The 26,271-nt window shown below is 43.3% G+C and overlaps 1 protein-coding gene across 1 annotated transcript in view; it reads right to left on the reverse strand.

Annotated features, from left to right (window-relative positions):
* YPEL2 (yippee like 2) overlaps positions 1-26,271 on the reverse strand; it is a 103,343-nt gene that overhangs the window by 59,560 nt on the left and 17,512 nt on the right. The window contains exon 2 of the mRNA XM_040336949.1: positions 10,715-11,021. Coding sequence (XP_040192883.1) covers positions 10,715-10,831 — 117 coding nt within the window. The 5' untranslated portion in view covers positions 10,832-11,021. The remainder of the gene's footprint in view (positions 1-10,714; positions 11,022-26,271) is intronic.

The following is a 26,271-nucleotide window of genomic DNA, read 5'->3' on the forward strand; positions in this document are numbered from 1 at the left end:
AAAATGGGTCAAAAGAAGGACTTGACAGGCTCAGAAAAGTCAAAAATAGTGAGATATCTTGCAGAGGGATGCAGCACTCTTAAAACTGCAAAGCTTCTGAAGCGTGATCATCGAACAATCAAGCGTTTCATTCAAAATAGTCAACAGGGTCGCAAGAAGCGTGTGGAAAAACCAAGGCGCAAAATAACTGCCCATGAACTGAGAAAAGTCAAGCGTGCAGCTGCCAAGATGCCACTTGCCACCAGTTTGGCCATATTTCAGAGCTGCAACATCACTGGAGTGCCCAAAAGCACAAGGTGTGCAATACTCAGAGACATGGCCAAGGTAAGAAAGGCTGAAAGACGACCACCACTGAACAAGACACACAAGCTGAAACGTCAAGACTGGGCCAAGAAATATCTCAAGACTGATTTTTCTAAGGTTTTATGGACTGATGAAATGAGAGTGAGTCTTGATGGGCCAGATGGATGGGCCCGTGGCTGGATTGGTAAAGGGCAGAGAGCTCCAGTCCGACTCAGACGCCAGCAAGGTGGAGGTGGAGTACTGGTTTGGGCTGGTATCATCAAAGATGAGCTTGTGGGGCCTTTTCGGATTGAGGATGGAGTCAAGCTCAACTCCCAGTCCTACTGCCAGTTTCTGGAAGACACCTTCTTCAAGCAGTGGTACAGGAAGAAGTCTGCATCCTTCAAGAAAAACATGATTTTCATGCAGGACAATGCTCCATCACACGCGTCCAAGTACTCCACAGCGTGGCTGGCAATAAAGGGTATAAAAGAAGAAAAACTAATGACATGGCCTCCTTGTTCACCTGATCTGAACCCCATTGAGAACCTGTGGTCCATCATCAAATGTGAGATTTACAAGGAGGGAAAACAGTACACCTCTCTGAACAGTGTCTGGGAGGCTGTGGTTGCTGCTGCATGAAATGTTGATGGTGAACAGATCAAAACACTGACAGAATCCATGGATGGCAGGCTTTTGAGTGTCCTTGCAAAGAAAGGTGGCTATATTGGTCACTGATTTGTTTTTGTTTTGTTTTTGAATGTCAGAAATGTATATTTGTGAATGTTGAGATGTTATATTGGTTTCACTGGTAAAAATAAATAATTGAAATGGGTATATATTTTTTTTTTGTTAAGTTGCCTAATAATTATGCACAGTAATAGTCACCTGCACACACCGATATCCCCCTAAAATAGCTAAAACTAAAAACAAACTAAAAACTACTTCCAAAAATATTCAGCTTTGATATTAATGAGTTTTTTGGGTTCATTGAGAACATGGTTGTTGTTCAATAATAAAATTAATCCTCAAAAATACAACTTGCTTATAATTCTGCACTCCCTGTATATATATATATATATATATATATATATATATATATATATTATATACATACATACATACATACATACATACACACACAGACCCTAGGGAAAAAAATGGTGGTTGTTACAGCTTATTCACTCACGGTATTTGCGCAGCAATTTGTTCAAACGCATTTCTTGGGGGGGAAAAAAGTTTAATGCACCAAAAAATTTTTTTTTATAAAAGTGTAAAGTTAGGCAAATTTTCTTGCATAATGTGATAGATGAGGTTACACAGAGTAAACCGATACCAAACATGTCACGCTTTAAAATTGTGCACACTCGTGAAATGGTGCCAACCTTCAGCTTAATTTTTTTTTACAGGTTACCCGTTTAGAGATACAGAGGAGGTCTTGCGCTAGAATTAGCTCCAACGTTTGCGGCGATACCTCACATGTTTGGTTTACATATGCAGGTGTGACTTAAGTATGCGTTCGCTCCTGCGAGTGAGCTCGTGGAGACGAGGAGCTTTACATTTTTTTTTATTGTACTTTTATTTTTATATTTTGATGCTTTCTTTTTTGATCACTTTTATTCCTATTACAAGAAATGTAAACATCACTGGTAATAGGAACAGGGCATGACAAGTCCTCTTTACAGCGAGATCAGGGGTCTATAAGTCCCCAGATCTCGCCTCTAGGCTGGGAAGCCAGAAATGAAAAGAAAAGAAAGTACGAACGATATGCCAAGGCAGTGGCACATTTTCAAATGCAGAGGTTGGGCGTGACGTCATAACATCGCGCCGGCCTCTGAATGATCATAGAAACTTTGGGGCCCATCTGGCACGCCGGAAATCTATAGTCAACATCTGGCGCCGTTTGATTCCTTCTCCGGCTTGTCAATCGCATGGGCGAGCCGGTAGAAGCACCACAAGGCAGTGTGTGTGTGGGGGTTGGTTGGTGTCACACACGTCTCCTCCCGACGCCTGTAAGAACGAACGATCAAGTGGCTGTACAGCTGCTATGATTATTCTTATAGTGAAGGCAATCGCCGGCTGTAAAAGAAGACATCTGAATGATGTCTAACTGCTGGCATCATTCACATATCCCCACTCAAATCTGCAACGTCATATGACGTTGGGCGGGAAGTGGTTAAAAACATTAATAAATGCTGTATTACATGCTGTTTTTTTTTTTTTTTTTTAAAGTGTATTTTGTGCGTGTACTCGAGAGAGGAGCCGGACTGCAGGAGTTGGGAGTAGGCAGGCCTCCCCCAGAGGCAATCTGCCACCTTTCTCCATGCCCCGGGTGGCAATGGCGGGTGTGTGAGGGGGTCCTCCCACACAGCCCGCCCTACCTGCTCCGCTTTGAAGCCCAACGGGGCAGAGGGACTCCCTATAATGAAGTGAGAGGATCTAGCCCGCTCAACCAGCCCCGTTAGTCCTTTGCCTCTCTTTTTAGAGACCGCGTGGTCAAAGTGTGTGCATGTTAACCCAATTTCGAGTGCGTGTAAGTGTGGTGGTTTTTGTGGGAGGGGGGTGGGCATACTAAGCACAGGCTTACCTCGCATAGCACACCCACCGGGAGCCGGGCTGAGACCACCAAACTCAATTCACATGTAGCTGAGACTGGGATCCGAACCCCTAGCTGCAGAGGTGAATAGCTTGTCAGCGCAGTGCCAATCGCTTTGAGCCACCGCAGCTCATATTACATGCTGTTCATACTCAGTCACTATAAGATTAATTTTCTGTATTTTGCACAAAAAAAAAACTGGTTAATCCTGCTGTTCTGTTTCCCTTTCTTGTCCATCTCTATACTGCAGTTAGGAATTTCGCATAGCAGTGTTGGCAGCTTCGTCCATGCCCACTAACCAGCTAAACAATGGGGGGGGGGGGTGATATTACACCTTGATTGATGGAGGCTTCACCTCCCTGTTATTCTAAGATACAGGCTGGAGGTACGTGACACAGCCTGTGACTGGCCGAAATCTGCCTACACCATGTTATTGCCAAAAATAATAAAGATTTGATTTCAAATGTATATGTGCATGACAATTTATAACAGTTTCGTTTATTTTAACATGTGGCCAGCAGCAGAGAACTAGAAGCTTCTCCCGCCACTGCTTCCCTGCAGATAGGCTGGGAAAGAGCTGGGTCATGTGACAACTTGTACATCCATTAGGAAAAAAACAGTACCTAGATTTGTTTTAATAATTACAGTGCCATCATCCACATACAGAAAGAGGGGATCATGTAAATTAAACAGTGTGTGCTTAGTATCACCTTATGCGTCAGACCCGGTTATCAAACTATTAATTTAAAACGAAAATTCTCCCAGTTCTTTTGCGTTCCAGGTTGTGTTCCTTTATCCCTGATGACCAGGCGTTCAGTACAGCGTTCAGCCCCTATCCAGCTGCAGCCTGCCATTAACACGCAGCCTGCAGCGGAGCTGGACACTGCACCAGTCCCTCTTAGGCGCACTCAAACGCCAAGGGAGACACACTGCAGCTAATCATGTACGTGTGTGTTGCCCATTTGGAAGGGGGTGGTTGCGGCTGAATTAATTCTTCAGATGCGGGCACAAGGTACAGTCTGACCTGTACCAGGTCAGTAGCTGGAGAATCTGCACGACAGCAAATGGCAGTGCAAGTGCTCGGATCTGGATTTTTACCCCAAAAAAAGTCAATATAAGTTGTGAATATTCTTAGCTTATCGACAGCGAGACGCAAGATCTATAGAACTTTCACTAGTAATCATTGAGTTAAACACATCAGAAACACCATTCCTTAGTGGAATGTCAGACTACTTAAGAAACTTGATACTTGAAAAGGACTGCTAAAGTTCTCAACTGCAAAACTAGTGCAGTCGTCTAGTGTTCAAAGCAAGCTCAGCGCCGCAAGCTAGTGTTGCCCAGGGGTCAGGCAATATTGCGAAGACAGCTGGAATTGTGAAGAGGCTCATCTCTTTATAGGTAGGTAGAGACTCACACATTAAAACATGTTAGTACTGGATTTTTATGTCACAGCTTTCATTTCTTAAAGCGGACCCTGCATCAGAGATATTGGGGTTGATTTACTAAAAGGCAGAATAGGCTTTCCATTTTGCAAGAGAATTTGCTCTAGAGCTTAGTGGAGACAATTCACTTTGCAAAAGGATACCCAATCACATGCAAAAAGCTAAAAAAAAAAAAACGCACCACAGCATTTTTGCGTGCACATGGACTGGAAAATGGAGAGATTCACCTTATTCACTACTAAGGCTGGGTTCACACTACGGTTTTCCCGTCCGTCAGCCGCATACGATTTATATGAAAAAACGTATGCGGCTGAAACGGACGGGAACGTATGGCACCGCACATATGTGCGTTTTCCATTAACATTAATGTTAAAGGAAAACGTATGCGGTTGCCATACTGTTTTAAAAACGACCGCAAAACCGTGGTTGAACACGGTTTTGCGTACGTTTAAAAAACGTTTTGCCAGCAAATCGTAAGCACCCGGATGCATCTGAGTGCATACGATTTGCAATGCATTCTCTATCTCTACGTTTTCCCGTCCGTGCCCGTACGTTTTCAATACTGAAATCGTATACGGCTGACGGACGGGAAAACCGTAGTGTGAACCCAGCCTAAGCTGTGGAGCAAAGTAATTAGCCTAGTTGCTTTACATCAACCCCATTCTCTCAGGCCATTTTACCTATAGATAATCCTATAATAAGGCTTACCTATAGGTAGTGCAAATATTTACATTACATGCAGCCAGTGACGTCACAGTCGCATGCGTTCTGAAGGAAAGGCCACCTGTGCCGTTCCTTCAGGGCCCTGTGCCTTGACCGGCGGCTCCCACATGCATGTGCAGGAGTGACGTAATCATGGCTCCAGACACTAACAAAGCCGGAGTCTGCGAACCCGGAAGCAAGACGGGTGAAGATGGAAGCGGTCTCCAGTGATGGCATCGCTGGAAGGCTTTGTTTTTTTTCAGGCAAGATTCACATAATGTGCTAGTATGCGATGCGTACTAGCACATTTTCCCTTGCAAGTAAGCCAAAAAAAAAAGTCCAGCAGTTTACAACTGTTTTAAAGGGGTTGTAAAGTCATAAGGTTTTTTTTATCTTAAAGCGGGGTTCCAACCACATTGTGCAATTTTTAAAAGTATGTTCTTTCATCATGCATTATAATTGTACAACTCAGTTCACTTACTATGTTCAAATCTGCCACCGATCTGCAGAGTTATTGTGTGAAGAGACTTTTAAAATTCCTTTGCCGCAGTTCTCATTTTGCTTGTGGGCACAAGCACTTACTTCCTAGACAGCCCTGACGAGAGTCACCATCACGGACCGCCTGTCCCGCCCCATTCTCGCGCATTGTAACAGCAGCGCAGTGCCGTCAAGCACTCGGGTTGCCATCACAACGGGCGGCGGCGGCGGAAGTGCCTGCCGTTGAGATGGCAACGAACAACAATGAAGAAATCTTCATTGAATCGCGTCACTTCCTGTTTCAAAGTCCCGCGATTCTAGCCCTAGGGGAAGCGTACTGCATCCTGGGAAATGTGTGTCATCATTTCCCAGGATGCAGTGCGCTTCCCCTAGGGCTAGAATCGCGAGACTTTGAAACAGGAAGTGACGCGACTCAATGAAGATTTCTTCATTGTTGTTGTCATCACAACGGCGGGCACTTCCGAGCAGTAACGAGCTGAGGAGCCGAGGGAGATAACGACACAAACACAAACACAAACACAAAAAGGTATTATATGCACATTAACCACTTCAGCCCCGGACCATATTGCTGGTCAATGACCGGGCCCCTTTTTGCGATTCGGCACTGCGTCGCTTTAACTGACAATTGCGCGGTCGTGCGACGTGGCTCCCAAACAAAGTTGGCATCCTTTTTTTCCAACAAATAGAGCTTTCTTTTGGTGGTATTTGATCACCTCTGCATTTTTTTGCACTATAAACAAAAATCGAGCGTCAATTTTGAAAAAAAAAAATGAATATTTTTTACTTTTTGCTGTAATAAATATCCCCAAAAATATGTAAAAAAAAAAAATTTCCTCAGTTTTGACCGATACGTATTCTTCTACATATTTTTCGTAAAAAAAAAACAAAAAAAACGCAATAAGCGTTTATTAAATGGTTTGCGCAAAAGGTACAGCGTCTACAAAATAGGGGATAGTTTTATGGCATTTTTATCAATATTTTTTTTACTAGTAATGGCGGCGATCAGCGATTTTTATCGGTACTGCGACCCAATGGTGGACACATCGGACACTTTTGACACATTTTTGGGACCATTGGCATTTTTATAGCGATCAGTGCTATAAAAATGCATTGATTACTATAAAAATGCCACTGGCAGGGAAGGGGTTAACCCTAGGGGGCGGGGAAGGGGTTAATTGTGTTCCTTGTGTGTGTTCTAACTGAAGGGGGGGTGGGACTGACTAGGGGAAATGACGAATCGCTGTTTATACATTGTATGAACAGACGATCCGTAATTTCTCCCCTGACAGGACCAGGAACTGTGTGTTTACACACACACACACACACACACACACACACCTCCCGGTTCTCGCCGGGCACGCGCGTCGGCACCAGGGGCGAGCGCCCCCTATTGGCTGAAATGAGAGACGACATATAGCTACGTGATCTCGCGCAGCCGACCTGCCGCCGTATAACTGTTATACGGCGGCTGGTTGGCTAGTGGTTAATGACATATTGTTTTTATGATGGAAACTCCACTTTAAGGCATTAATATCAGCCTGTTGTAAATCCCCTGTTCAAAAGAACTAGGGAAGGGAAGTCCAGCATTAGGACCCAATCACACTGATGTATGCACATGTGCTGACAAATAGCATGTTGGCAGAAAGGATTTCTTTTTTTTTCCCCTATCTCTTTAAAGCATGTTAACCACTTAACCCCCGGACCATATTGCTGGTCAAAGACCAGAGCACATTTTGCGATTCTGCACTGCGTCGCTTTAACTGACAATTGCGCGGTTGTGCGACGTGGCTCCCAAACAAAATTGGCATCCTTTTTTTCCCACAAATAGAGCTTTCTTTTGGTGGTATTTGATAACCTCTGCGGTTTTTAGTTTTTGCACTATAAACAAAAATAGAGCGACAATTTTGAAAAAAAAATGAATATTTTTTACATTTTACCATAATAAATATCCCCCAAATATATATATATATATATATATATATATATATATATATATAAAATTTCCTCAGTTTAGGCCGATACGTATTCTTCTACATTTTTTTTTTTTTTTTTTTTACGAAAAATATCGCAATAAACGTTTATTGATTGGTTTGCGCACAAGTTATAGCGTTTACAAAATAGGGGGTCGTTTTATGGCATTTTTATTAATATTTTTTTTTACTAGTAATGGCGGCGATCAGCGATTTTTGTTCGGTATGGCGACATTATGGTGGACACTTCGGACACTTTTGACACATTTTTGGGACCATTGGCAATTTTATAGCGATCAGTGCTATAAAAATGCATTGGATTACTATAAAAATGCCACTGGCAGTGAAGGGGTTAACACTAGGGGGCGGGGAAGGGGTTAAGTATGTTCCCTGTGTGTGTTCTAACTGTAGAGGGGGGTGGCCTCACTAGGGGAAATGACTGATCGCTGTTCATACATTGTATGAACAGACGGTCAGGCATTTCTCCCCCTGACAGGACCGGGAGCTGTGTGTTTACACACACAGCTCCCGGTCCTCGATCTGTAACGAGTAATCGCGGGTGCCCGGCGGCGATCGTGCCCACCGGGCACCCGCACGGGAGTCAGGGACGAGCGGGGCGCACGCGCCCCTAGTGGCCGCTAAGAGAGCCGACATTATTGGACATGCTGAAAAACAACGTTTTCTTTCATGCTGAAAAATGATCGTGTGTACGCGGCATAAGTTGGCAAAATAAAGACGAGTGGTATGCATATGAGGAATTCTCAGGTTTTAGAGAATTCAGAGGTTGAATGGGGACAATTTTCGACTCAAGACTATCTGGAGATAACCAGATAAGAAACCAACTTAGAAAAATCACAGGTAGCTTGTTTTCAGAGTTTCTGCTACACATAGAAAACATAAATAAAAATATACAAAAAGACCAAGTAAGAATTAGAGCCCATTCACACAGGTCCGACTTTGGATCCGACTTCAGGTCGCCCCAAGTCGCTCTGCATGAAGAAATCGATGTAAGTGAATGGAGCCGTCTTAAAGCACACTACTGCAGTCGCTCCGACTTGAAAAAAGGTTCCTGTACTACTTCGATCTGACTTGTAGGCGACATGTACCCATTGATTTCAATGGAAGTCGCCTCCAAGTCGGATCCCCGTTCACAGTGAGGCAACTTTACAGGAAGTTGCCCCAGTGTGAACCTGTTCCAGGACAAGCACCTCCCTCCCACAGGGGAACTCCGGCATGGGTTCCCCTCCAGGAGCATACCAGGCCCTTAGGTCTGGTATGGATTTCAAGGGGAACCCCCTACGTCTAAAAAAACGGCGTGGGTGTCCTCCCAAATCCATACCAGACCCTTATCCGTGCACACAGTCCGGTCGGTCAAGAATGGGGGTGGGGACGAGCGAGTGCGGGGAGGTGAAAGCTTTGGGGCTGGGGGGCGCCCTGTGGCCCCCCAAACCACCATGTCCCCATGTTGATAGGGACAAGGGCCTCTTTCCGACAACCCTGGCCGTTTGTTGTCGGGGTCTGCGGGCGGGGGGGCTTATCAGAATCTGGGAGCCCCCTTTAGTAAGGGGGCCCCCAGATCCCAGCCCCCACCCTATGTGAATGAGTATGGGGGGGTAAAAAGTGTCAAGAATAAAAACACATTAGACAGGTTTTTAAAGAAATTTATTAGGCAGCTTCGGGGGTCTTCCGACTTCTCCGCTTCTTTCTCCCTTCTGCCGGGCACCTCCGCTATCTTCTTCCAGCTCTTTTTCCAGGGGGGGCCCGGTCTTCTCCCTTCTTCCGACTTCGGGGGGTTTTCTTCCGACTTCTTCGCTCTCTTCTCCGGCTCTCCGGTTCTTTCTCCCTTCTGCCGGGCACCTCCGCTGTCTTCTTCCAGCTCTTTTGCCAGCGGGGGCCCGGTCTTCTGCGTCGCCGACGCTCCCTCCCGCTGTAATGCCGGGTGTGCGGTGCGCAACGATTTATATAGGCCTCTTATGACGTCATTGTCCCAGTATGCTCCGGGTGGTGATGACATAATTAGCCCGCCCCCTTATGTCGTCACCACCCGGAGCATGCTGGGACTGAAGGGAAGAAGACCGGGCCCCCGCTGGTAAAAGAGCTGGAAGAAGACAGCGGACCTTTCTGGCAGAAGGGAGAAAGAACCGGAGAACGGAGAAGTCGGAAGACCCCCGAAGTCGGAAGAAGACTCCCGGAGCTGCCTAATAAATTACTTTAAAAACCTGTCTAGTGTGTTTTTTATTCTTGACACTTTTTACCCCCCAGGTGAATGGGTACCCCATAGTCATTCACATAGGGTGGGGGGCCAGGATCTGGGGGCCCCCTTATTAAAGGGGGCTCCCAGATTCCGATAAGCCCCCTGCCAGCATACCCCGACAACCAACGGCCAGGGTTGTCGAGAAGAGGCATTGTCCCCATTAACATGGGGACAGGGTGCTTTGGGGTGCCCCCCTGTCCCACCCCCCATGTTGAGGGCATGCGGCCTGGTACGGTTTAGGAGGGGGGGAGGCGTTCTCTCGTCCCCACCCCCTTTCCTGACCGGCTGGGCTTCATGCTCGGATAAGGGTCTGGTATGGATTTGGGGGGACCCCACGGCATAGGGGGTTCCCCTTGAATTCCATACCAGACCTAAGGGCCTGGTATTCCCTTGGAGGGGGAACCCATGCCGTTTTTTTTATTTAAAATTTGGCATGAAGTTCCCCCTCCTGGAGGCGACTTCCACTCGCGTTGTAAGTCGCACTGAAGTTGCCCCAAGTCACGCTGTGATTCATACTCAAGTCGTATACAAGTTGCCTCCCAAAGTCGCGCTGGAAGTCGTGTTGCCCCTGTGTGAATGGGCTCTAACTGTGAAATGTATTGTATTTTCAATTGTATGGTTTGCAAGGTCAATTACTGCTAAAAGAACACTTTGTAGGTAAGTTTTTCTACCTCTTAAAGCAAAAAAAAAATCCTCCTATAATTTTCAGTCAAGGAAGCGGCCATCTTGGCATCTGTTTGATCTTCAACTGCCTTGATAATGCACATGTGATCAGGTATGACACGAGTCATTTGATGGTTTAACAGTTTGGCCGAGAGCACAACCAATGTGACAGCTATATTGGAATGTTTGAACCTGTTAAATTGATGGGTTTAGTTCTGCTTTATAATTTCTCTATAAGCATCTAGGATTACAAACAAAGGTGAAAACAATAGTTTTAGCTTGGAAGTTGAAAAGTAGGGCATCTTACCTTTGAAATTAGCTCATCATGATTTGCAAGATGAGCTCTGCAATGGATGCAACTGTACGTTCTGTGGCAAGAGGGGAGGTATGCCTGAAATGTTTTGGACCTTGTCATTTTCACCATTGGGGCCACTGAGCGCTGAGTAAATTCTGGAGTGGCCCACGAGGCGCTACCGCAGGACGGGTCGCACGGGAAACACCGGAACACGCAGGTAAAGGCCGTGGTTTGGCAGGTTATGGGTGTGGGGGCAGGCTCCACACACTGAAGAATACACTAATGTTTGATACAGTGCCTCCAGATCCAGTGCAATCACCTGGAAAAAAATAAAAATAAAATGGGATTTTAGAGAAAAGGGTTTAAGGGTTTTTGTGGGGCTACAATATATTTTCACAATTATTATTATCAGTAAACAGTATATACACAGCACTAACATATACACAGAGACCAATGTACAATTCACATGGATCAGTGGAGTTTATATTTTTTGAATTTTACCAATCTCAGGCTTGAAAACACATATAAAAAGGTTGATCTCATAGCTATATTAAAGCCTAAACCCAGTGAGTGGCAGGTAGCCCCATCTACATCCTCTCACATGTAAAAGGGTAAACACTAGTAGGGTCAGGCAGGTGATGTGTGGGAATCGAGTGGAGCATATAGGGTGCAAGGTATTGTGTGCCTATATTGGGGTTCATGGTGACAAGCTGAGTGTATTGGATTTGATGGTGTGTTGGGGTGAATGGTAGACTGCCCCCTCTGTACTCATATAAAATACTCCAGACTGCTTTTAATCAGTATAATGTACAATACGCAACACACCACCATTAACCACTAATCATGGCAGTTTTTATGAATAGACGTTATTTGTATCAAAAGGACATCAACAGGCACATGTTTGCTAATTAAGGTCTAAAGCAAATAAATATCAACTAATACTTCTGAATGTGCAAAAAAAAAAAAATCCCCACCACAGAGTCCTGAGAAAATATATGCAAACACAGACTTTATATAGTGGACCAAGACTTGTGGCCTAGTGCTACAAGCTAGCAATGCTAACCACAAAACCAAACTACTCTGTTTAATAAGGCTCTGAAATTATATTTACTATTTAAATAGTTGAGAAACCCCTGAAAATAAGCAGACATTATGGCATGATTTATTCTGAAATGCTTCATCAACAGATGACGACATCTATATAAAAAAAAAAAAAAAAGGACTTCAAAGATGAAGACGATTTATGATCAAAATATGTTTTTGTGTGGGCCCCTCTTCTTCTGTTATTTCCTGTCAAGTGTACTGTTGCCATTATATAAATTTTCTTCGAACGGTCTGGAATCATTTATTTTTTTTGTCCAAAAAGGATTCAGCAGATGGGAAAAAGCTGTCAATACATGTCAAAATGTACTGAAATATAATCTGTCGTTTCTTGGCTTGTGTAGATTTAAAGAGCTGTCAGCAAAATTCAAACCGAGATAAGTAAAAGTTAATCAACAGGCTTATCAGAAATGAAGACCTGCTCTGAGGGAAATGTCTAGGCCTAGGAAGAAGTATTCATACACAAGACTAAATTTCTGGATAGCAGTCCAAGCAAATGATAAACAGCCTCTCCCTGGCCTAAAATAGCTCATTACACTGCATTTACACATATTTGTACTGTACTAATGTGGCGCAGCACGTTACAGGTATGTTTTTACCCCAATGGAAGAAGGTTTTCCTGGACACAACACAGAACAACAACAATTGCATCTAAAGTAAGGACTGACTGCAATGGGTCCTAAAATATACTTATATGTCACCATCACCCATCTTGCTGTTAGCTGCCACAATCAAAGATATTTTTGCACAATTTTCCATATAGATAAAAAAAAATAAAAAAATAAAACACACAAAAAAAACAAAACAAACACACCACACAAGTAATTTGTTGCTATTTTTCTTCTAATACTCAGGAATACAAACTCAAGTCATAATATCTAAATTGATTTAACCATGGTCTTTAGGCCCAGTTATTATAAATTACTTATTATAAAACTTATTATATATGCGGTTTCTTAAGTGCTCTGTCCAGTTTTGCACTGAGCACCACTGCAGAATGGGTTTTGCACTGCGTACATATTCGCCAGCACACTTTGTATCGACAACTTCCGTCCGTTTCTTTAATGAAAGAGATCACATCACAAAAAAAAAGTGCAACGTTTCGGAGCCACGCAGGGCCCCTTCTTCAGGCATCTGATGGGTTTTGCACTGAACACAAATGCAGAGTGAGTTTTGCACGGAACACCAAGGCGATGCCTGAAGTTTTGCATGAACCACATTAATACAAGCCAATATACACTCATTACCAGGCAAATTTCCAGTTTTTTAGGGCTGTGATAGTCTGGCTAACAGTTACTCGGTCAAGCAACAATGGACCCAGACAGAGCTTTATCTGTTGTTGGTATTTTATAACCACTAGGTTTGCTTACATTTACCTGTAAGGGTCCTTTCACACGGGCGGATCCCATGATGATCCACCTCATGAACATCCGCTTGCTCAGCAGGGAATTGCTCCGTTGGTCCCCGCTGAGCCAGGTGATGACAAGGCCCTGTCATATCTCTGCTCTCCCCTATGGGGGGGGGGGGGAATTGAACACGGACCGGCTGTCCATGTTCACCCGATTCGCTCTGCAGACGGATAGAGAATGCAGAATCGGACCATAGCAGGGACGGATGATATCGGGTGTCAGCGGATGTTCATCCACTGACACCTGCTATCCCATAGGGCAGGGATATGCAATTAGCGGACCTCCAGCTGTTGCAAAACTAAAAGTCCCATCATGCCTCTGCCTCTGGGTGTCATGCTTGCGGTTGTCAGAGTCTTGCTATGCCTCATGGGACTTGTAGTTCTGCAACAGCTGGAGGTCTGTTAATTGCATATCCCTGCCATAGGGATACATGCATGTCCTTTTTCATCCGTACACGGATGGATGAAAAACCGGACATACGGTTCGCATGTCTGAAAGGGGCCTAGGAAAGATCCTACAATCATTGGCAATGTTAAACTCCCTTCCTAACTTAAAAAAAAAAAAAAAAAAACAATCTCATATTCTATTGGTGGTCAGTGGCACTTAAACAAAAATCTCATCATCAGAGGGGGTATGACCCCCACCTTCACCTTTTATCTGCCAGTCTTCCTTCTTGCTATGTTTTCACAAACTTTTAGTCTATTCACCACAGGGGAAGGGAACCTGTCTCTGCTGTGAAAGGGGTGAATGTTTGTAAACACTACTAGTGTGATGGCAGTTGTTGGTTCACAGAATTTACTAGGTACAGAGTCACTCTGATTGGCACTGCACATTATGACTATGAGCTGTCCAACTACATTCATGGGCACACTGGCCAACCAAGTGCATTTTCTGAAGTTTATGAATGCCACTCTAGAAATATCCCAGTTTACAACAAAAACAACTCAGCCTCCTTCCATGGTGCAGAGTCCAAAGTACAAACTAAACCATTAAAAAAAATCCTTGACCCATGGAGTTCCAGTTCCCAACAAAACACAAAACAAAATGAACTTTCAAAAGGTGAAAAAATGTTTACAGTCAATTTCATTAATTGTTCAAGTTCACACTATATCAGTTATTAAATATTTTATTTTTTTAATCAGATCATTTTTATTGAAAGCAAGTGTAACATTTTCATTTCACAACAAACGTATCTCATAACTGAGAGGACACATTTATCCATTTTAGTGGCCATCTGGCCACATACAGTATATGTTTACACTGTATAAAATTCAACAGTACAAGTAAAATAAAGCAGCATTGTCTAGAAAAGTGTGTCTTAGTCCGTAGTTCTTAAAAGGGGTTGTAAAGGTTTATTTAAAAAAAAAAAAAATAACAAACATACCATACTTACCTCCACTGTGCAGTTAGTTTTGCACAGAGTGGTCCCTCGGCGGCTGTCTAGGCTCCTCCCCGCAAGAGCCAACCCCCCTCTGGGAAGCCCTCTCCTAAGGGGGTTAGCTTGTGAGCACGCTCCCGTGTGATACAGTCGGCGGCCATAGCCGGTGGTGCCCAAATTTTCACACTCCCTTTTTTGCAATGCACACTGAAGAAGTTGGAGTACAAAAAACCCTAGCATTGGTATCAGTAAACACAATAACCCCCATCATTGGTATCAGTGAGTGCAATAACTACCCTCAAAATTGTTGTCAGTGGACTCAATAATAACCCCCAAATACTGGTGTGAGTGCAGCAAAAACCCTCAACATCGGTGTCAGTGGATGCAATATTATGCTCACAGCATGGTTGTCTTATTTTCTTCTTAATAATTTTCTTATTGTTATGTCCACACATACTGTATATTATACAAAAAAAAAATGTGGTATCATACTGAACACACAAATGCAACATGAGCTATAAAAAATTAAAAAAATAATCTCAGGGGTTTCCCAGGATCTTCAACTTTTTCAAGGGTTCCTCCGGGCAAAATAGTTAAAAGCTGTTCTACTGGAAAGAAACCAGTTTAATTCTGAATTGTTGCTATGGGGACTATTTTTACTTTAGGCAAATTAACAGACGACCCCCTGATTTTATGCCATCTTTGGATTTACTGTGAGTAAAAGCAAGTTAACTAATAATAATCTGTACAAATGTACACTGTAGTCTGAACACTTTAATTAACATTACACTTTAATTTCTAAAAATAATAAAATTTCAGCTAGGGCCAATGTAACTATATACAATATATGCCATACCCGTGGATCCCCCTGGAAGCTGGAAATCAAGGTAGGAGACACGATATACTTCAGTGACCGCCACTAGCTTCCTGTGTCGAGCGGCTGTCCTTCTGCATTGAAGGCACAGGGCGTCACCAGTTCAGCATGGGCGCAATTTAGAGATTGCTTTACATTTTCTCAATAAATACAAAACATTTTTTGATTGAATGAGGTAGAGCATGTTGTCACCTCCCTACCCCACACTGTTGCATCTGTCCAAGTGTCTCCATCAGGAAACACACTCTGAGAAATACTATCATTGATTAGCATGCATGCAGAAACGAAGTAGTGGCAAAGCAAATGCAGGAGATGAACTCTGCACACCTCGTCGTCGTCCCCCACCCAACCCTGGCAAAACTCCACATCCTGAACGGATGTGAGGAGAAGGCCCTTTATCCTCGACATCAGGACAAAGGTACCCTTGCAAGGTACCTCTAACTGGTGAAAGGGACCTGGCCTGGTGTGGTTCAAAAAGGGAGGTCGGGGGGGGGGGAGCACTCACTGGATGCCCCCTCTTTCCAACTCACAAGGCCCCATGCCTGATTAAGGGTCTTATTGAAATTCATCCAAGGACCCCAAGCATTTTTTTAAGGTCATTGTATCAAGCATGCCAATCAGACTTTCTCCATGTTTGATGCTGGCCACATTGTATATGAAGTTACCACTGTGAGTGCATATTTTAACTGCTTCCGGACCAGCTGCCGCAGTATTACTGAGGCAGGTTAAATCCCCTGGGCGAAACAAGGTTATCCAACATCGCTTCGTCTCTTGGCCAGTAGGGACACGCGTGCACACCCGCGGCAAGTGCCCGGCGGGCGCCTGATGACTGCCGGGCACCCAGAAACTCGCTTGTGACAGAGTGAGAACCAGGATCTGTGCGTGTAAACACACAGATCCTGTTTCTCTCAGTGGAGAGGAGATTGATCATGTGTTCATACTAAGTAGGAACACCAATCTCTCTCTCCTCCTAGTCAGTACCACCCCCCCCCCCCATACACACACACAGTTAGAACACACCCAGGGAACACAGTTAACCCCTTGGTTGCCCCCTAGTGTAAACCCCTTCCTACCAGTGACATTTATACAGTAATTAGTGCATTTTTATAGCAGTGATCGCAGTATAATTGTCAATGGCTGATCACCACCTTTACTAGTAAAAAATATAGTAAAAAATATAATAAAAAATAAATTTGAGGGGTAGATCTGAAGTGAAAAAAAATCAAAAAATAAAAACCGCAGAGGTGATCAAAAACCAACAAAAGAAAGCTTTATTTGTGTGGGGGAAAAAAAAAAGGACGTCAATTTTGTTTGGGTACAGCGTCGCACAACCGTGCAATTGTCAGTTAAAGCGACGCAGTGTTGAATCGCAAAAAAATGGCCTGGTCATTGAGCAGCCAAATCTTCGGGAGCTGCAGTGGTTAAGAAGTGCAATTTTAAAAAGGATTTCACACTGAGCTTATTTGTTTTTGAACATGTGATAGTCCATTATATCTGGGAGTGGAACCTGTGGATATCTGGGGCATTGTGGAGGAGCAGAGCCACTGCAAGATATTTACATGAGGAAGTTTTGGTAAGCTTTTAAGAAAAGTTTTTTCACGGTGAAAGATTTCACAAGTGGATCACAACACAGGATAGATTAGTAAAGCCTTCTAAAGCCCTGTACACATGACAGGGATTCCCAAAGGGAAAACCGAGAACCTGTTTGGTAACTTTCCCCATGAACACACGGCCGGGTTTCCCCACAGGAAAACTGCGGGGGGAGAGCTTTGGCTGGGAATCCCGGCCATGTGTATGCTCCCTCGCAGTGTTTCCCCATAGGAAAACTGTCGGGTTTAAAACCGCTGGGATTCCTGGCGGGAAAATAGAGAGCGGGTTCTCTATTTTCCCGCCGGGATTACCGGCAGTTTTCCTGTCGGGAAAACTGTGAGGAAGCATACACACATCCGGTTTTCCCGGGCTAAAAGCTCTCTTGGCAGTTTGTCTGGCAGAAAATGGGACGTGTGTACAGGGCTTTAGACATCACACATCTCAATACATGACATAACCTAAGAATTGTAGGGTTATTTGTCATTTCGGGACAGTGGAAAGAGCCATGCATATCATTCCTCCACATACTAAAGCACTAGTCAAAGTACAAAACACAGCTTAATATTATAGACAGTGGCGGTGCGTCTATAGAGGGCACCGGAGCGCCGCCCCCTCTGGCTCTCGCACCGCCACTGATTACAATAACATAGATTCATGCATTGCATGAATCTATGTTATTGTTGCCGCTGCCGCCGACTATTCAGATGGCCGGATGGTGAGCGCCAGCCACCTGAATAACGGCAGCTGGTTGGCTGTGTGGAAGTGCCTATCAGAGCAAGCGAGAGCTTTCCGAGTACAGCCCTCAGGCTGTAGTCGGCTTCCAGAAACTTATCTAAGGGACGTACGGGGGGGTGCGTTCCTTAGATAAGACTGACAGGCGTCTCAGCCAATCAGATTCACTGGTTCTGGTTACCGGTAACCTGATTGGCTGAAGCGTCATTGAGGGCAGGAGAAGACATCGAGGGACGTGGAAGGAGGATGGCTGACCCCCAGAAAGGTAAGTGCCAGTGTTTTATGGCATGGCACAGTGGTGACAATTGATGGCACAGTGGCTGCGTTTGATGGCATGGCACAGTGGCTGCGTTTGATGGCATGGCACAGTGGTGACAATTGATGGCACAGTGGCTGTGTTTGATGGCATGGCACAGTGACTGCGTTTGATGGGCACAGTAAGGCTGCAATTTTTTTTTTTTTGCCGTTTGCGCCCCCCCAAAAATTGAGCACCAGCCGCCACAGATTATATAGAGCCATTTATTCTAAAGTAGGTAGATAAAACAGTAGACAAAAGCTTTAGGTTTAGTGATTCCAGCAGCTAAACATTATAAAGAATAATGAGATCTTGCACGAGATTGAGCTGTGGCTTAATTTACTGGAGTGTAAATTCCCTGCTGCAATTTATTAGAGACGTTGCTTTCTTGTTTTGCTCTCCCACTGTTCTTTTCTGCCTCACATTTGTGAAATCAGGAAGTGGTATTTGTTTTTGTTGTACATGCATGTGTCAGAGCTAGGCCGTGCTGCCTGTATTAATTGCAGCCTTTGTGCCAGAACCAGGGCTGACTAGTATACAAGGAATGAGCCAGCATAGAGACATAGAAACTGCCATTGCTCAGGCAGAGGGCCAAGCAGCAATCTTATTTTAAATCGATGTCATAATCTGTACTGCCTTACTGTGTGGGAAAGTTGATAAACTCCCCCCCCCCCCCATTTTCTTTAACCCAATATCTAGGATTGCTACGTTGCCATGTAAACATACTGTCCAAGGTGGGAATGGCTTGTTTTTTAGGCATTTCGCCTTACAAGGGAGAAACCCCCTTTTTGTGTATAAAATGGTAAACCTGTCATCAGAAGCTTACACGTGCAGTAATTGCAAAATATAGGGCTGAAGAGTGAATCTGATGGATTTTATTTCCTTCTTATTTCCCTGCAAAGTTAAAGCATAATGGGCTACTATGCATCGCATAGTAGCCCATTATGTTTTACTTACCTGAAAGCAAAGCCTGCGATGTCACCGCTGGCTGGAAGCGTCAATCTTAACCCCCTCTTCCTTTCCGGGGCCACAGACTACGGCTCTGTGACTGGACAGAGTCGCGTGACTTCACGCATGCGCACAGGAGCCGCCAGTCACGGCATGATCCCTTTATAAACGGCACGTATAGGGTAAATATCTCCTAACCGGTGCAGGTTTGCAAGATATTTCCAGCACCTACAGGTAAGCCTTAATATAGGTTTACCTGTAGGTAAAATGGTTGTACTGAGTTTACAACCACTTTAATACAACTGGTCTGGCACCCGCCAATACCAAGTGTGGCACTGCAGCCCAATGCTCCACCTACCCTCCTCCGTGGCACCCTTGAGAGAAAATTGTGATGCGTTACTTCCTCCGGGGTTCTGTGTCAATAACACAGAGAAGAGAGGAGGGAAGCCGGAGCCCCCAGCTATTGCATCACTTCAATACAATTCATTTCATTTCTTTAAACATCCTTGTCCTTGCTTGAGCGAGCATATTGCATCATATACAATTAAGATTTAGCAATAATATTTTGGACCTGCTCACCTCATATGTGCTATCACAATAAGTCACTGGATTAGCAAGATTACTCCCATTTTATAAAAGATATTTGGACTGTGTTTGCTGCCACTGATTATTTCACTTATTTGTATAAGGACTAGGGACTTCCCTGATGAGGCAAGACTGATAAGCTGCACTGATAGGGTTATTCTTAAACAGGAAAGAGTATGGCATAGACAGGAAGAGGGTGGGTCATATTTAAATTAGGGGTGAATGGGTTTAGTCAGGCATAGGGCACAAAAACCTAACTACACCACTGACCCCCCCCTTAATAAAAGCGCTTCATGTTCCTTCATCATCCCCCTCAGTACAAGCTTTTCCTGTCCCTTCATCACCCTCTCAATAAAACCATCAATATAATCCAGTAAACATAGGCAGGACAGAGTGGTATATGAATAGAGGATGCCCAAGTGCTGTTACGTGCAAATGATCTGTGGCTTTTTAACCACTTAAAGCAAAATAAATAATATTATTTAAAAAAAATATTATTATTAGAAAACAGCTGACAAAGTAGCATTTTTTTTTTTTTTTTTTAAACAGAAGAGATCATAACTGAGAAAAGGGTTGAGAGAGTGGACTAGACTCAAAAAAAGGTGGATTTTGTGGGCACAACACAAGGCAGTATATATAAAAAATATTGTATCTTTTTACAAAATAGTTAAAACCACACACACACACACAATGAAACCATACACATAATAAAATCATAAACAACACCCTCTACTAGACAACAGGCCAACAGATACCCAAGGACATGGAGGCATTGATCCTTTCATATGGAGTAGTGGAAAGTCCATCAACAAATAGAAAAGAGTATAGATTAGTATAAAAAAATAAAATAATAATAATTAGGTCCTTGAACGCCTCAATGCTTGCTTGTCAACACATTTCGCAATTGTTTGCTTCCTCAGGACATACTGGGTAGATGCCATTATAAGGCCCCTTTCACACAGGGGCGGGGTCGGCGGTAATTTTAGCAGCACTTTACCGGATTCGCTGCACTATTTGGCCGCTAGTGATCATGTTAGGATAGATGGGATATCCAAGAAGTTAGAGAAACTTCCTAAATCCACCTTACCTCTCCCAAGGAATCCATCCAGAATAGGTGTCCCCGCCAGCTCACAAATCGAGAGTCGGTACTTCCTCCTTATACATGTGGAATGGCACAGCAGAGTAGCGGCTCCTGATTTGTGAGCCGGCAGGGGCACCTATTCTGGATGGATTCCTGGGGCCTTTGGCTTTAACTCCACTAGTGAGCTCTCAATATGAGGTATATTTACTACACCACTAGAAAAGGTGGGTACTACCATTTCCTGGGATCTTCCCATCTCCCTTATATTTTCCTCCTTTACACAAATACATAGAATCTTTTGCTGATCTACATTATAGGTAACTTAACCTCTATCGAGTGACTGGCAAACTCTATCTGGAGAATTTATTTTTCCAAAAAAGGGACAGTTCTGGACTTGAGGGGGGTTGTTACTATATATGGTAAGTACTATATGGTTTTGATACAATCTTGAACCCCTATGAAGATGGTTATGGCTTTATGCTTCAATCAATCCCCCCCCCCCCCCCCCCCCCCACAGATTATATCTGGAAGCGATACTTTTAGCCTCAGTTTAAGATGCCCTATGCACTCTATATACATCTACCCATTTATACCCAGATACCCCTAATTGGGATTTTATGGTTTACTCATTCATCTCCTCTATCAGGCTCTTTTGAATTAGTGCCATTCTATCCCTGATAGGTAAGATATTATATGCAGATAGTCATTTTGGAGTTGATATACTCAGGAACACCTCTTAGGATCTATATCCGTTAATATCTATGGAGTTAATAGACATTTTGGCTACCTTGAAAGGTGGATCCCTGCAAGTTCTGGTGTCCTGTATGAGAATCGGACGCCTTTAATATTTGTGTTTCAGCTGTGTGGGAGGACCTTTTTTCGCCCCCTTCACTTAGTTTTGTTCTGCCCAACATCTCGTCTTCGACGTCAATCAGGCAAGTAGCTCCCTTTCCAAGACACATACATAGATTTGTTGAAAACTAATGTGCATAGTTTTTAACATTTGATATTACTTATTGTTTCTGTATAATTTTTTACTTTATAATAGCACCTACCCAGTATGTCCTGAGGAAGCAACTGTGAAACGCGTTGACAAGCAAGCATTTTTGATACCAATCCATACTCTTTTCTACATATTGATGGACTTTCCACTACTCCATCTGAAAGAATCTATACCTCCATGTCTAATTGGGTATCGGTTGACCTGTTTTCTAGCAGAGAGTGTTTATGATTTTATTACGTGTATGGTTTTAACTATTTTGTAATAAAGATAGATAATATATATATATGGCATGGCTCTGTGCTGAAATGATGCGACTCCCGTTTGCATCTACAGGAGTGATGTCCTCTTAGTCCGACCAAGTGGCTGAGGAGTCAGGACCCCAAAAGGAAGACTGGGGACAAGGTGTAGACCCTTGCGTTCTCCATAAAGAGGTCCAGTCAATTCCATTATACCATCACAAAAGGGGAGGTTGTTGGCTCCCAATGTGATATCAATGAAGTTCACATATAATAAGAGAAACATTTTTTTTTTTTTAAAGCCTCCTACCTCTATATACAGTACATACAAATCCAACATGCGTCAGATGTGCCTACTTGCACAAACGAGACCTAAACAAAAAAATATTGCTCAGGTCTCAAAGTGGTTACTAGGACATTATATACTAAAAATACCTTAAATTGTTACTAAACCCATGACCCTGCAATTACTCTATCTGGTCCACCACAGTACACAGAAATGCTATTATTTTAGTAAATATAAAAACTGCTAAATACCTTTTCTTATCAGCAGTATATAACAGTCTTGTGACTTATCAGTGTCAGGTCAAGCACTGGTTAAAGCTTGTAAGAGGAGTTTTCATTCTCCTCTGACTCTTACAAGGCTACATGATCTCTGACCCTTTGTCTGGCAGTACTGATTCGCACAGGGCCAATTGCATGCACCCTCCCAAAAAACAAACAAAACAAACACACACCTCTCTCTAGCAATGCACACCAAAGTGAGCATGTGAAGCATGCCTTCAAGTCTCTGTTCTATCAGCAGATGCATTGGGGACAGTAAAAGGGGAGGATCAGAAAAGACAGAATCAAACAGCCTTTTTACACAATGGCGGAGGATTAACCCCTTAGGTCCCATAGCGAGTAGAACAAGCATGCTTTACTGCATACAGAGACTGACTTTTACGATTGTGGGTTTAGTAACACTTTGAACTATGTTAATAAAAGCCAAACTGTAGATTTTAAAGTGGAAGTAAACCCTCCTATTGTTTTCAGCCAAGGAAGCTGCCATCTTGGCCTCGGTTTAATCTGCAACTGCCACAATGCTGCACATGTGATCAGTTATGAAACCAGCCATTGGATGGTTTGACAGTTTGGTTGAGAGTACAAGCAAATGTGACATCTAGCATTTCCGGCATGCCGGGAATGTTAACTGTTTTTTTAAACTATCAAATAGATGGGTTTACTTCCGCTTTAAGTATAGGCCTTTTAAGTAGATTTTAAGTATAGGCCACATACCGCCCAGCCTATAGTAGAATGACAGCCAGGATGGGGGATCAGTTATCCTGACTTGGCACCATATGACCTCCAGCAGGATAAGCCGAGGGTGCGCAGCATGGCAATCGGTAGTGTGGTGTGTCGCTGTGACACACCGAATCTTAGATCTTGGTAAAGAGCCTATGATGCAGGCTCTTTACCACATGATCAGCTGTGTCCAATCACAGCAGATCACATCGTAACCAGGGAGTGGCGTTTATCGGCTTTTCCTCCATACGTGCTGACAAGTCACGAGTAGAGGAGAGCCAATCAGCGCATCGATTATTATGCCCACAGTGCCAACCCGTGCCCCGCTGAGATGCCAACCTGTGCCCACCAGGGATGGCAATCAGTGCCCAATTCAGGGATGTCAGCCAGTGTCCACCAGGGATGGCAATCAGCGTCTCCTCATCAGTGCTGCCTATCAGTGCCCATCATTGCTGCCCAGTGTTGCCTATCAGTGCTACATATTAGTACTGCCCATCAGTGCCACCTCATCAGTGCCAACAGCGAAGGACAAAAAAAATTACTTATTTACAACATTTTCCAACAGAAAAAGCGAAGAAAATACATATTTTTCCCTTTTTTTCAAAATGTTCTGCCTTTTTTTATTTGTTTAGCAAAAAAAAAAAAAAAGCTCCATTTGTGGGAAAACAAATGACAACAATTTTATTTGGGTACAGTGTTGCATGACCGCGCCAATTGTCATTCAAAGTGCGACAGCACTGAAAGCTGAAAAAAATTGGCCTGGGCAGGACAGGGTGAAAGTGCCCAGTATTGAAGTGGTTCAGGGGATGGTAATTATTTAATCGCTAAATCCTTTTCTGTCATTTTATCAGCTGGACCAGTAAAATACCATCAGCAAAGGAACTCTAACGATTAGGGAGACCATGAGAGAGACAAATGAGGAAGTTCAGCAGCAAAATTACCAGACAACAGTTACAGCCAAGAAACCCCCTAAATTAGGCTTCATCAGTAAATTGTACTGTAAAAACAAAGCATGCCTTGCCTATAGTGTGTTTCTATATGTGTTGCATCTGCTGCGATGACCGTGTAAACTGTAAAGCCATATTAACTGGTTTTACTTGAAGCCGCAGGCATCACATTAGTCATTATCTGCTCTATTGTTATACAGTATGCGCGCTATCAGCATTATTTCCTGTATGCACATAGTAATATTGAATGCGATTTATTCAATGCTCCCAGGGATGTGTAATGAAAAGGTCTGAAAATCCATCCAATATCTTTAGGCTATTAATGTATATGCTTATTTATTCATTGTCCTTGTGGAGCTGCTGATAACAGCTGTTAGAGCACTTTCTTGTTATCTTTCCTATGGTTAAATAGAATACCACAGAGGCCTGGAACAACTTAATAACCAAGACTACAATTTACAAGCAAAACAGACTTTAACTATGAGGCCCAGTTTAAACATACATAAAGCGCAAGGGATAAATAATTCGCCTGATTTTTTCAGCCATTATATAGCCGTTTAAACGCTTTTCCAAGCTTCCTTACCAAGTTTTTAACAATATCCTGAATCCACCCAAATTTTAGTGGTTATCGACGATTTATTCCAAATGAGCGCAAAGGCTTTTCAACTCTGCCATTAAATTCCCAGATTATAGGTTTCTTTAAAATAACATTTTACCCTGGCTAGGGTCACTGGCAGGTCATAATCCAATTTTCTTGTGAAAATGGAACCTCACCATTAGGCTCAATTCACACAGACGTGACTTGACATCCAACTAGTGAGACCGAGTCACGCAACAAGTGAAATCCCCTGTTAAGTCAATGAGAACGGTCTTAGAGTGCTACTTTTAGTGGCGCTTTACTGTTTTGCGGCGCTTTTCGGCCGCTAGCGGGGCGCTCTTAACCCCCCGCTAGCAGCCGAAAAAGGGTTAAAAGTGTCCACAAAACACCGCTGCAGCAGCGCTTTGTCGGCCCTGCCCATTGATTTCAATGGGCAGAAGGGGGCTTTAGAAGCGGTGTATTCACCGCTCTTAAATCGCTGCAAAGAAGTTGCTGGCAGGACTTTTTTTTACTTCAGTACAACCAGCCTGTATTTATTTTTGTACGATTACTGCTGACGGCTATAGCCATTGTACTCTGACATTGGGTAAACTTCTCACTGTCAGGATACAATAGTAAAGGGTGAGGGATTCCTAATCACTCCATGTGGTACATATTCCCCGTTTATAGCCCTGATATTTCACCAAAGCACTCCTAACGGGGCACCTAAAAAAAAAAAAAAAAAAAAATTGTAAAAAATAAAAACTACCGACACGGTCTATCTATATATATATATAGCCGTAAACTATAGCAATGTAAGGATATAGAGAAGAAATCAAGTCTAAGTGCTTTTTTTTTTTTTTTTACATATCTGTCAAAGGAGTATTGATGTTATGTTCAGTTCCCTCAGGAGGAACAATCAGATTTCTTCATAAGGTCTAAAGAATCTCACCATTACCCACTCTATTCAAAATAAAAAAATTGCAAAAAGTAGTACAGAAACTACTTTTTGAAATCGGTGCAGCGCTGCAGATGTGGCGTCGCACAGATTAGGACGGTGCCATTGGCAGCAAATGCCACCGATTTAACATGTATCGCACCAGTGTGAACCAGGGCTCAAGGATCGTTTTCAAACACACGTTATGCAGCCATGGTCCACTGTTCCTGCCAACAGAAAACCTGCCATGAAAAATGAAATGCAGACATTTCTGAAGTACCTGCATGTAAACAGGAAGTGGCTTCTGAAGATCAGAAGCACTGAAAAGTGCCAAAGAATGGAAAAGGGCATTGGTTTATGATAGAAAATTTTATTTTATTCAGTTGAGGGCTACAATCTTCTTTAAAATGATTCTTTATCTTCCACAGGTTTTTTATTTTTTTTCTGATAAGCTGCACATTATGAGCACACAAATGAAAACAGGCAGTCAGAATTAGTGCAAGATAATATCCTGCAATAGAAAGATTGTTTACCAGTTGAAGTTCATGGTTATAAATACTTGAATGGACGCTGCATACAAAGACGCAAGGTA

This window comes from Rana temporaria, chromosome 2 (assembly GCF_905171775.1).
Source record: "Rana temporaria chromosome 2, aRanTem1.1, whole genome shotgun sequence".
Taxonomy (NCBI): Eukaryota; Metazoa; Chordata; class Amphibia; order Anura; family Ranidae; genus Rana; species Rana temporaria.